Here is a 12,756-nt window from a genome sequence, read left to right as displayed (position 1 = left end):
ATCCCACAGACAGAAACTTTTAAAATGTATTTTGTGTGTCTGCACGCAGAGGTCTGGGGACACCTCCTGGGAGTCAATCCTAGAGCCTTCCACCTTGTTGAGACAGGGTTTTTGTTTCAGCTGCTTCATTGTATACTCCAAGCTAGTTGGCCCACAAGCTCCCAGGTCATTCTGACTCTCTTAAAAAAAACCAAGTAAGCAAACAAACAAGCCCTTTTAGAATTTGTTGATTATTTTATATGTATGAGTGTCTGTCTGTATACCACATGCTTGCAGTGCCTTAGAAGACAGAAGGGGATGTCAGACCCTAGGGAACTGGAGTGACAGATGGTTGTGAGTCACCATATGGGTGCTAAGAATTGAACCTGGGTCCTCTGGAAAAGCAGCCAGTCCTCTTACCACTGAGGCCCCTCTCCAGTCCCCCATTCTCCTGTTTAGCAGCAGCTGTCTTGCTTGGCTCCTTCCTTGCAATATGTGGGTTCTGGGATTGAACTCAGGTCATTAGGCTTGCACAGCCACCAGTTTAACCCAGAGCCATCTCCCAGTCCCAGAAAGAATCTTAGTATCTTCCTACACCTTTGGGGATACCTGCTGGAAGGTTCAAACTAGTTTTTGTTTTGTATTTAAGCTCGTCAGTGCTTAGAGCACAGAATGGTACAGTAAGATCATAGGGCAGGATTCCTTGTTGATTAAAACTACTATAGTTTGTCTTTTCTATTTCCTCTTTTGGTGAGGTGCTGGATTTTGTCTACAGCCTTGCACATGCTGGGCAAGCATCCCACCTCTGAGCTACAGCCCGACCCTTACACTTCGAGACATTTCTAACAAGCTGCGTAGGCCAGGGTGACTTTCATGTAACATCTTTCTACTCCAGCATCCAGGTAGCTGGAGTTACAGGCTTGCACCACCAGTCTGGCTTAGCAACCTTTCTAACTTCATTCTGTTTGGGAAGGAGGTGACTATTGACCTTGGGTTCAAAGTCTTGTTATCTATAGTTACAAGAAGCAGAAATCTGATGAGTCTAAAAGGCGACTTTTCTTTTCTTCTTCCTCTTTTTTTTTTTTTTTTTGAGACAGGGTCTGTTTACCTAGCCCTGGCTGTCCTGGAACTCACAGAGATGCTCTTGCCTCTGCCTCCTTTAAAGGTGTGCACCACCTCACCCAGCTTGAAAGATGACGTTTTAACCAAGTATTTGTATTGTCTTTCCCCTCTAAACCCTAGGCTTCCTGCGGAATTCCTTCAAGGGACACTAGCCACCAGATTTCCCAGTCTTCTGAGCAATGTTGCTGAGCAGTTCAGCCTTGGCTGTCATTCTTTACAGAATTTGACTCAAAGACCTCTGCAGTTAAATAAGGTTTAACAACCACTGCCTCTCAGGGGAAAAGATCTGTGGATAACCTAAAGCTGTATAAAAAAGTTAAGGCAACAGGTGACAAATTAGAACCCGCTGTATCTTAAGAGATGGAACAATAGGCTGAAAGATCAGTGTAAATTAATAGAGATCAATATGATGTCCTGGTGTGGGGGCTCTCTTTCCCTCTCGGCCTGCTGGCCATCAGTGTAAGAGGGGAAAGAGGCAGAAGGGGCGATAAGGGCCCATGAGCACAGACAGAGCAAGGTCTCCAGGAGACAGACTTCGGTGAATGAGCTCAACTTTATAAGAGAATGTAAGGAATATATAGGATTGGGGAGCCTGAGGACAAACCCTAATTTGCATTAAGCGGCACACTCCAATAACAAGGCTTAGTATATGGAAGTAGGGCCCTATAGAACTCCTAGCACAAGTCTTCTTAGCAGGGATCTGTGCCAAGGATCAAGCTAAAGATGAATCAGACACAGACATCTGGTTTTAGAGACAGCTTTTAGATAAGGTCAGTCCTCCAGGCACAGGGACCTCCTTCAGGTAAGGCTGGGTAGAGAGCAGAAAGCTTTGCTGGGAGGGAGGGAGTTTCCATACTGCCGAGCTTAGAGAAAGCTGCCAGGCCATGGCACACAGCGACCTCTACCAGCCAACAAAAATTTCCAACATCCTGGATATGAATCCAAAAATCATGCACATGCTATACATTACCAAATATTTATTAGAATTATGTTTGTGAAAGTTCTTTAAAATCGTAAAATACTATGGTGGCACAGCTCGGCACTTGGGAGTCAGAGGCAGCTAGGTCTCTGAGTTTAAGGGCATCCTGGTCTATAGAATGAGTTCTAGGATAGCCCAGGCGACATGGAGAAATTCTGTCTCAAAAAACAACACTCCCCACCCCAAAAAACTATGGATATGCAAGAAGGAAGAAAAGTCCAGATGCAAAATTAAGCACATAGGGAAATTATTCAAGTATTAATTGTACAAGAACATTTGCAAAAAAAGTTATGAAGAAATTATCATCAACATTTGCATACATTCTGGCCAATCAATATGAATAACCGCCTTACTTTTTCCCTTCCTCCCTCTTCCCGCTCCTTCCCTTCATGTTGATGGTACTGGGCATAAACCCAGTGTGTGCATATCAGGCAGTGCTCTACTGTTCAGCTGCATTTCCAACCCATCTGGTTGTCCATCTGTAAGTTTGTAGATACATCGGGGATGTACGTGGTGTTGGGGATCAAGCTCAGGGCCCCATTCACACAAGGCAAGCACTCTACCAAGTGAGCTATAATCCCAGCCCATATATTTTTTGTTTGTTTGTTTTGTTTTTTTTCAAGATGGGGTTTCACTGTGTAGCTCTGATTGTCCTGGAACTCCCTCTGTAGATCAGGCTGGCCTACAGAGATCCACCTACCTCTGCCACCTGAGTGTTTGGATTAAAGACATGTGCCACCATGTCTGGCTTTCATACAATTTTTTTGAATACTCTAAAATGTATAACTTTCATGACCAGAGTGACAAATATTTTAAAAATAAAATCTTAAATAGGCTATTTGTCCAAGATGATAATCAAGAAAATGAGGAATGACAGCAATTCACAGGAGCAAAGTTCTGGGCAATGTCAATTGGGTATAGGAAGTGATTCGGCTCTTGTAATCTTGGATTACATGATAACAGTATTTATCCAGCCAACAGACAGACCACACCTGAGCAGAAAGACGACATCCAGGACAGAAGCGTAGAAGCAATGCTCCTGAGAGTGTCATTAGGTCTGGAGGAATCAAGGTATTTAGTATAGATGTGATTTAAGTACTCAAGAAGTAGCCATGGGAGAATTTTTTAAAACTATTATTTTGAGTACCATGGCACAGGTGTGGAGGTCAGAGGACAACTTTCGGGAGTTGGCTTCCTCCTTTCCCTGTGGGATCTAGAGACTGAACTTAGACAGGGTGTACAGGAAGCACCTTTACCTGCCAAGTCATCCATTTGCCTAGAGTCCACAAAGGGTTTGTGTAATTTATGTGAACCACAAAAAAGCAGAAACCAAACCAGCAAGTTTATATAAAAAGGTAGCAAGCTACACCGCAACTTAGAACTGTCTAGAAGCTGAAGGAATAGACAGAACACCTACATTTGCCTTTTCATCTTCTCGGATTGCTTTAGGAGCTCTTCCTCATCATCCTCCTGGTCCAGGGCCAGCTCTTCATCACCGGAGTCACTGTGTTCATCCTGCAAAGTTACAACACCACACACAGAGTTGCACACAACAAAAACATGGATCACAAGAAGTAAATGCTGTCCTGCTGTGAGCATGTAATAAAAGTTTGCACGCTCTTTCTCCTGTTCTTAAATTCATTTATTTTGTAGACAGGGTCTCTCTCTCTTTATATAAATATATATATATATGTATGTATGTAATCCCAAGTGCTGGGATTATAGGCACGTGGTCCTGGGTTTAAGCTCCAGTACCTTGAGAGAAAAACAAGAAGGAACAAGAGAATTTGTGAAGTTCTGTCCCCATCCTCATCTTAGGACATTGCTTCTAGTAAGACACTAAACTCAAATTCTCAAGATTTGATGATGTGAGAACCCTAGGGAAGCAGCGTATGGAGCTTGGCTGTGTTTCTGCCACACTCACTCACCTCATCACTAGCAAATCCATCTTCCTTTGAAACAAGCTGAAAGTCTCCAAATTCCTCCTCTCCACCCTCTTCCTCCCTAGAAGACAAGTCATTGAGTTACTAGAGCAAACTACAAGCAGTGAGCTAAGTGAAGGATTTAAGAAATTTAACAATACCAGCAATTTCCTTAAGAAACAGAAGACAAGATAGTTTGCCTTCTGCAATTACAGCCTCATAGGGCAGAGATAGGGAGGCCCGGGATGGGCTGACTAGAAAGCCCAGTCTTACGCAGGCATAGTGGTGCATGCCTTTAATCCCAGCACTTGAGGAGCTCTGTGAGTTTGAGGCTAGCCTGGTCTACAGTGTCAGTTTCAGGATATCCAGAGCTATATAGTGAGACTCGGTCTCAAAAAAAAAATACAGTTCATTATTAAGTTATTAAGTATATTCTACTATTTAGGTATGGTGGCACCCATCTTTAATCCCAACATTGGGAAGTCAGAAGCAGGCAGATCTCTGTGCATTTGAGGCTAGCCTGGTCTATATAGTGAATTCCAGGCCAGTCAGGGAGAGACAGTGAGACCCTATCTCAAAACAAAACAGAACAAAAAAAGTATGTTGATATTTTTAGCAGTCTCCAAAGTCAAGTGGCTACATCTGTTAGACATATCTTCATCCTCTCTTCCCAGTCACCATCAAATCTCACTTCCTGTCTACATAAAACTGCCTATTCCAAAGATTATAGAAGTGGACTTAAACAATATCTATCCTTTATGACGAATACTTCTTGCTCCTAGCATAATACCTTCATGGTTCCTCCATGTTGAGGCATGTGTGCCAGAATTTCCTTCCTGTTGGGCTGGGTGTGGTGGTACACACTTGGAAGAGGAAGCAGAAGGATCACCGGTTTGAGGTCAGCCTGAACTAACAGTGAACTCCAGGCCAGAGTAGGGAAAACCTACTCTCAGATGACAAAACCAGGTTTCTTCCTTTTAAAGCCATTTAATGTGTATACATTGTATTTAGCAGATGTGCTGGCTAGTTTTATGTCAACTTGACACAGCTATAATCACCAGGGAGGGGGGAGCCTCAAATGAAAAAATGCCTCCATCAGATAGAGCAGTATGCAAACCTGTAGGGCATTTTTAAAATGAATGTTTGATGGGGGTCAGGGGTGTTGAGAGAGCAGGCCGAGCAAGCCATGGGGAACAAGCCAATAAGAAGCACTCCTCGATGGTCTCTACGTCAGCTCCAGACTCCAGGTTCCTGCCCTGACTTCCTTGATGATGAAGAGTGATGTGGAAGTGTAAGCCAAATAAACCCATTCCTCCCGTTTGCTCTTTGTCATGATATTTTATCACAGGAATCACCTTAACTAAGATAGCAGACCACTGCATTCCCTCTTCATTTTGGCTACTATCAAATAATGTTAATCACAAACTATAAAAGTCTATTCTATTCTATATATTTATTTATTTATTTATTTATTTATGAGAAAGGAGTTCATGTAGCTGAATTTGGCCTTTATATATTTGTTTATTCATTTAATGTGCATACATGCACTAGCATGTGCATCTCTAACTACATGCATGCCATTGCCTGCATATAAAGGTCAGAGGTCAACTTGTGGGAGTCAGTTCTCTCCTTTTACCATGTTAGACATCAGGGATTGAACCCAGGTCTTTAGGCTTCAAGTCAAGTACCATTACCAACGGAGCCATTTCCTTGGTCCTAAACTTCTGAGTTTCTTGCCCCTGTTTCCTGAATACTGGAATCCAGGCATAAACCATATCAGGCTTTCTGGTTTTGAGGGGCGGGTCTATCCCATGTTACTCACTTGGCCTGGAGCTCTTAGAGTCACAGGTGCATACCACCATACCTGCCCACGTCAATTTTTGCTTTTAAGTCTGTGTGTGTCTCTTTTGAGACAGAATTTCAATATACAGGCTAGGCTGCCTCAGTCTTCCCAGTGCTGAGATTATAGGCTATCACACCTACCATTTAGACTTTTTTTTGAACCTAAGTGGAGTTGTTGGATCAGATGAGATTCTATTATCAATTTTGAAAAACCATACTGGTTTTTTTCTAGCAGCTCATCAATGGTAAACAGAGATTTTCATTATCTTCACCAATACTGAGTTGTTTATATAAAACTGTAGTCATTCTAATGGATGTGAGGCAATATCTCTGGTTTGCCTTTCCCGAAATTATTTAGTTAATTTGCTAAACCCAGGCAATTGGATCCTAGGGTTTTATCTTCCCAAGTTCCCACCAATCTTTGAGACTCACCTGTCTGTTGGGAAAGAGCCTGAGCAAAGAGCAAGGGCCTCTTCCATAGGATCATCCACGCTGCTCTCCTTCTCCTGCTTGCTCAGCTCCAATGGAGCCATAGGGGAGGCATCTACCTCAACAAGAAAAGCTCAGTGAGAAGGAGACGACACCTTTACTCTGCCTGGCCATCTAAAAACCGGCCAGCTCAATTCAGTTCTTAGGAAAAATGTAGAAAAGTTCACCATCCACTCTTTCACAAATCATCATACTTACTATGTGCCAAGCCCCAGGAAGACAGCAATGAACAAAACAAACACCCAACTACCTCACAGAGTCTGTGTCCTATTCCAGCATGCAGCGTTTACTGTGTACCAGATGAGGTTTTAGGTATACAGGTTAACTTTAAGTTATACGTTATGTGGCTGAAGCTAACATTCCTCAGTTGACACTGCCATTCTAAGAAAGCAGGAGCTGTAAAGGTGAGGAACTAAGGATTCTATTGCATGCCTGTTTTCTGTGCGCTCACCTCGAGGGGCAGGGTCACTGATGTAAGCTTTCTGACCGTGGGAATCTGGGTACTTTCACTGAATATTTACCTTGAGAAGGAAATTTGCCCGAGCAAAGATTCAGAAGTTCCTCCATGTTTTCCTTTTTGTCAGTTTTCCTAGGTTGGCATTTCTCTTCAGACTGAGATGTAAACTGCCCAGTACACAAATCCAGCAGCTCGTCCATGTTGGCGTCCATGGCATTCTCATCCATACTGGCCAGTGGCAACTGAGGCTTCAGAGCTTGATATCGATTTCGGTGATTCCTAATGTTTAAAAATCTACAAGCACAATGAAGTGTTAGACACTGCCCTGAGAAGGGACAAAACTATAGGTAAAAGCTGTCTGATTTCTAACACCAAGGTTAGAAGCTGAATGTGGCTAGCAAGATGGCTGTGTGGGTAAAGGTGCCTGCTGCCAAGTCTGATGAACTGACTTCAATCCCCAGGATCCACACGGTGGAAGGAACCAACTCCAGCAAGAGTCCTATGATCCTCTCATGTATACTATGGTACATGTGTGCTCATATGCACACAAGATAAATGAAATGTAACTTTGAAAAAATTATATTAAAGAACAAAACAAAAAGGAAGCTGATGTGAATCGTGAATTTCAACTTGATGGGGTTCAGAATCACCATGGAAACAAATTTGTCTTCAAAGGATCATCTAGACTAGGTTAACTGAGGTAGGAAGACCCGCCCTAACTGTGGGTGGTACTATTCCATGCACTGGCGTCCTGGGCTGATTGAAAAAGAGAAAAGGAGCTGAAAATAAGCATTTGTTGCTTTCTTCCTGACTGGAGGCAATGTGCCCCACGCCTTCTGCTCCTGCCGCCATGCCTGACCCATGTAACACATGGTGTCTATTGGAACCATAAGGCGCAATTACCCTTTCCTTCTTCAAGCTGTCTGCCAGGTTTGTCATAGCAATGAGAAAAGTAACCAGCACACTGAGCCTCAGTCCAGAAAACAAGATCCAAACGTTAGCCTCATGCTAACCTCAGGAGGACGGGGAGGCTTTGTCGAAAGGTGAGGCACAAAGGTTGGCTTCTAGGGATAGGCATTCTATCCCAATCCTACCCGACAATCAGAACACAGGGGATAGACACATACAAGACCTATGTGTCTGAAATAAAATCAGAGGATTGGAATGTCAGCAAGAGGTTATTTACATTTTATTTTCTGGAGACTTCGTTCAAGCTCGTACCATGTAAGACTAGTGGTCGGCACACCTTCTCTTTCTCAGAAGAGAAAGCACAGATGGAGTGACAGAAGCTCATTTTATTTTTAAACAAAATTAAGCAGCACCCAGCCCCATTCCCACCCACAGAAACACAAAACTACCTACCCATCTGCATCCAACAGTTGGCTCTGAGTGTCATCTTCTAAACAGAACTGGAAGTCTCCTGCCCCTAGGAAAAGTGTCTTAGGCTCTGGGGAGGCGGTGTACAGATCCTGGGAATCCTCTATGGGAAGTGAAGGCTCAGACAGTTTTCCTGAACTCTGGCACCAAAACAAAAACAATAGCAAAACATTTTACAAATGCCATTCAGTGTCATGACAACAACAGAAGTTGCTACTTGCAATATGTCATCTGCTCTCAGGCAACTTCAGTTGAGGAGGACAATGCATCGAAGGAGCCTAAGGAAAAATACCTCTAGGCAAGAAGCACGCTTGTTAATACACGAAGGAGGTGGATTTTTACAGCTGAACACACAGAAGCTGAGTACCAAGGTGGTGGGAGTCGGTTGGCTGGGACGCACTTTATTTAGCAATGTGGGAAGTAAAAGGAGGAGGAGACTAGAAAAACTATCACCATCTTACCTTCGAAGCTGAGCTGATCAAACTGGCTCGAAACAGTCCAGGGGAAGGGGACCTGAATCCTCCTGCTGTAGGAAGAAAACTGGTCCCACGGCCTGTTTGTCTGTTGCAAGGCTGATAGGATGGAATTGTGGAGCCAATCAGCTCAAAGCTGCTATTGTGGCTGCTCTCCTTTGTTAGCAGTGAACACAAGTCATCTTCATCTAAAGGAGATTATACCGGAGAAAAATACCTTTTAAAGGTATGATTACAGCAACACAGTGCATTTGTTTAGGAAAAAGAGTTGAGAATCAAACAGGTAAAATTCACCCGCAAACCCCTTAAGTTCTAGGCTGCAAATCATTCTGTTAAAGGTAAATTACTTTAATTTACTACAATAGCATTGCATAATCAGGGCTCATTACTCTGAGCTATGTGACAGCTAGAAGTTCTCTTCCTTCTCTTCCCCTGCCTAAGGCCTTCATCAATCTTTATTAGTCCATCAAATTACATTCATTTCTTTGATCTATGTATAGAAATATTTCATGTTTCACTCAATCAACAAATCAACATATGTCCAACTCAGGTCCTACCATATGTCCTTGGTCTACTATAAAATGTAGCCCAGGGGTTGCAAAGATAGCCATCTTTCCAGTGAAGAGCACTACACTAGTTAAGGGCCCTGCAGTTAAGAGCACTAGCTGCTCTTGCAGAAGACCTGGGTTCAGTTCTCAGCACCCACATGGCAGCTCACAACCATCTGTAACTTCATCTCCATGGGACCAGGTACCCTCTCTGACCTCTGGGAGTACCCGTCACACACATTCATGCAGGCAAAACATTAATACTCATAAAGTAAAACATAAGACAATGTTAAAAAGACAAAAGTAGCCCCAAAAATGGGCCATGAAGGTCATTCCAGTTCCTGGAAGTTCTTGTCACTGCAACATGTATGGATATGTGCTGTCACTCTTGGGAGGCAGAGGCAGTGGGATCTCTGTGAGTTTGAGGCCAGCCTGGTCTACAGAGTGAGCTTCAGGACAGCCAGGGCTACACAGAGAAACCCTGTCTCGAAATAATCCTCAACAACAACAACAACAACAAAGGAAGTTTCTTGAGATTATGGTCCTTATGTACCAGAACTAAAGAAAATTCTACTTAAGAACCACTACTTACCCAGTTTGTCAGACTGCTTGCCCAAGTGTTCATCGGTTTCTGATTTTTCTTCAGTAGGAAAGTAACTATAAAATAAAATAATAAACTGTTTGAGTATCTGTTCTTACTTCTTACTCTTTTGTAAGAAATTCAGAATGGGCTGGAGAAACAGTTCCGAGGTTAAGAGTGTGCACTACTGTCCCAGAAGTCCCAACATCAATTCCTAGAACCCATGTCAGGTGGTTCACAACCACCTGAAACTCCAGCTCCAGAGGATCTAATGGCCTCTTTCGGCTTCCTAAGGCACCTGCACATACCCACACACAGACACACAAACATTTAAAAATCAAGCCTTTAGAAATCCAAGAGAATTTTGTATTTCCTTAGCATAACTTACCCTGTCTTGGAAGAGCTGTCCTTAAACAGAAGTAAGGTGGAATCTGAGGAGAGAGGCTTGGGAACAGAGAGGTCAACACACTTGCCAATTTCACTACTGCCATCTGTATTTTCTTTGTCTGTCTCCTTTTCATCTTTGGTTTCTGTATCTTCATTACCAAGAAGAAATTCTGTAGTCTATGCCATTTTAAAAAAAAAACAACAATAATACAAGTCAAAAAATATAAAAGCAAATCCATTCTTAGCCTGAAATATAGATTCTTTGTTACAGGTCACATCTCAAGTCCAAAACGGTGAACTTGAGACAAGTTCAGTCTCGGTGTCATCAGCAATGTCACCCCTGACAAACTCTCCAGTCTCGGTGTCGTCTGCAATGTCACCTGACAAACTCTCCAGTCTCGGTGTCGTCTGCAATGTCACCTGACAAACTCTCCAGTCTCGGTGTCGTCTGCAATGTCACCTGACAAACTCTCCAGTCTCGGTGTCGTCTGCAATGTCACCTGACAAACTCTCCAGTCTCGGTGTCGTCTGCAATGTCACCCCTGACAAACTCTCCAGTCTCGGTGTCGTCTGCAATGTCACCTGACAAACTCTCCAGTCTCGGTGTCGTCTGCAATGCCACCCCTGACAAACTCTCCAGTCTCGGTGTCGTCTGCAATGTCACCCCTGACAAACTCTCCAGTCTCGGTGTCATCTGCAATGTCACCTGACAAACTCTCCAGTCTCGGTGTCGTCAGCAATGTCACCTGACAAACTCTCCAGTCTCGGTGTCGTCTGCAATGTCACCTGACAAACTCTCCAGTCTCGGTGTCGTCTGCAATGTCACCTGACAAACTCTCCAGTCTCGGTGTCGTCTGCAATGTCAATGTCACCCCTGACAAACTCTCCAGTCTCGGTGTCGTCTGCAATGTCACCTGACAAACTCTCCAGTCTCGGTGTCGTCTGCAATGTCACCTGACAAACTCTCCAGTCTCGGTGTCGTCTGCAATGTCACCTGACAAACTCTCCAGTCTCGGTGTCGTCTGCAATGTCACCTGACAAACTCTCCAGTCTCGGTGTCGTCTGCAATGTCACCCCTGACAAACTCTCCAGTCTCGGTGTCGTCTGCAATGTCACCTGACAAACTCTCCAGTCTCGGTGTCGTCTGCAATGCCACCCCTGACAAACTCTCCAGTCTCGGTGTCGTCTGCAATGTCACCCCTGACAAACTCTCCAGTCTCGGTGTCATCTGCAATGTCACCTGACAAACTCTCCAGTCTCGGTGTCGTCAGCAATGTCACCTGACAAACTCTCCAGTCTCGGTGTCGTCTGCAATGTCACCTGACAAACTCTCCAGTCTCGGTGTCGTCTGCAATGTCACCTGACAAACTCTCCAGTCTCGGTGTCGTCTGCAATGTCAATGTCACCCCTGACAAACTCTCCAGTCTCGGTGTCGTCTGCAATGTCACCTGACAAACTCTCCAGTCTCGGTGTCGTCTGCAATGTCACCTGACAAACTCTCCAGTCTCGGTGTCGTCTGCAATGTCACCTGACAAACTCTCCAGTCTCGGTGTCGTCTGCAATGTCACCTGACAAACTCTCCAGTCTCAGTGTCATCAGCAATGTCACCCCTGACAAACTCTCCAGTCTCGGTGTCGTCTGCAATGTCACCTGACAAACTCTCCAGTCTCAGTGTCGTCTGCAATGTCACCTGACAAACTCTCCAGTCTCGGTGTCGTCAGCAATGTCACCCCTGACAAACTCTCCAGTCTCGGTGTCGTCTGCAATGTCACCTGACAAACTCTCCAGTCTCGGTGTCGTCTGCAATGTCACCTGACAAACTCTCCAGTCTCGGTGTCGTCAGCAATGTCACCCCTGACAAACTCTCCAGTCTCGGTGTCGTCAGCAATGTCACCCCTGACAAACTCTCCAGTCTCGGTGTCATCAGCAATGTCACCTGACAAACTCTCCAGTCTCGGTGTCGTCTGCAATGTCACCCCTGACAAACTCTCCAGTCTCGGTGTCGTCTGCAATGTCACCTGACAAACTCTCCAGTCTCGGTGTCGTCAGCAATGTCACCCCTGACAAACTCTCCAGTCTCGGTGTCGTCTGCAATGTCACCCCTGACAAACTCTCCAGTCTCGGTGTCGTCTGCAATGTCAATGTCACCCCTGACAAACTCTCCAGTCTCGGTGTCGTCTGCAATGTCACCTGACAAACTCTCCAGTCTCGGTGTCGTCTGCAATGTCACCTGACAAACTCTCCAGTCTCGGTGTCGTCTGCAATGTCACCTGACAAACTCTCCAGTCTCGGTGTCGTCTGCAATGTCACCTGACAAACTCTCCAGTCTCGGTGTCGTCTGCAATGTCACCTGACAAACTCTCCAGTCTCGGTGTCGTCAGCAATGTCACCTGACAAACTCTCCAGTCTCGGTGTCGTCTGCAATGTCACCTGACAAACTCTCCAGTCTCGGTGTTGTCAGCAATGTCACCTGACAAACTCTCCAGTCTCGGTGTCGTCTGCAATGTCACCCCTGACAAACTCTCCAGTCTCGGTGTCGTCTGCAATGTCACCTGACAAACTCTCCAGTCTCGGTGTCGTCTGCAATGTCACCCCTGACAA

The 12,756-nt window shown here is 44.7% G+C and overlaps 1 protein-coding gene across 2 annotated transcripts in view; it reads right to left on the bottom strand.

Annotated features, from left to right (window-relative positions):
- The window catches only part of Clspn (claspin), a 37,376-nt gene that overhangs the window by 7,711 nt on the left and 16,909 nt on the right, over window positions 1-12,756 (bottom strand). For both annotated transcript variants that reach the window (XM_075946257.1, XM_075946258.1), the window contains 8 exons: window positions 10,157-10,332; window positions 9,781-9,845; window positions 8,629-8,828; window positions 8,153-8,307; window positions 6,855-7,084; window positions 6,277-6,388; window positions 4,009-4,084; window positions 3,498-3,595 (listed from right to left, as the gene is read on the bottom strand). In XM_075946257.1, the coding sequence (XP_075802372.1) occupies window positions 3,498-3,595; window positions 4,009-4,084; window positions 6,277-6,388; window positions 6,855-7,084; window positions 8,153-8,307; window positions 8,629-8,828; window positions 9,781-9,845; window positions 10,157-10,332 (1,112 nt within the window). The remainder of the gene's footprint in view (window positions 1-3,497; window positions 3,596-4,008; window positions 4,085-6,276; window positions 6,389-6,854; window positions 7,085-8,152; window positions 8,308-8,628; window positions 8,829-9,780; window positions 9,846-10,156; window positions 10,333-12,756) is intronic.

The sequence above is a fragment of the Microtus pennsylvanicus genome, chromosome 13 (genome assembly GCF_037038515.1).
Source record: "Microtus pennsylvanicus isolate mMicPen1 chromosome 13, mMicPen1.hap1, whole genome shotgun sequence".
Taxonomy (NCBI): domain Eukaryota; kingdom Metazoa; phylum Chordata; class Mammalia; order Rodentia; family Cricetidae; genus Microtus; species Microtus pennsylvanicus.
This window is presented reverse-complemented; position numbering and strand designations above follow the sequence as displayed.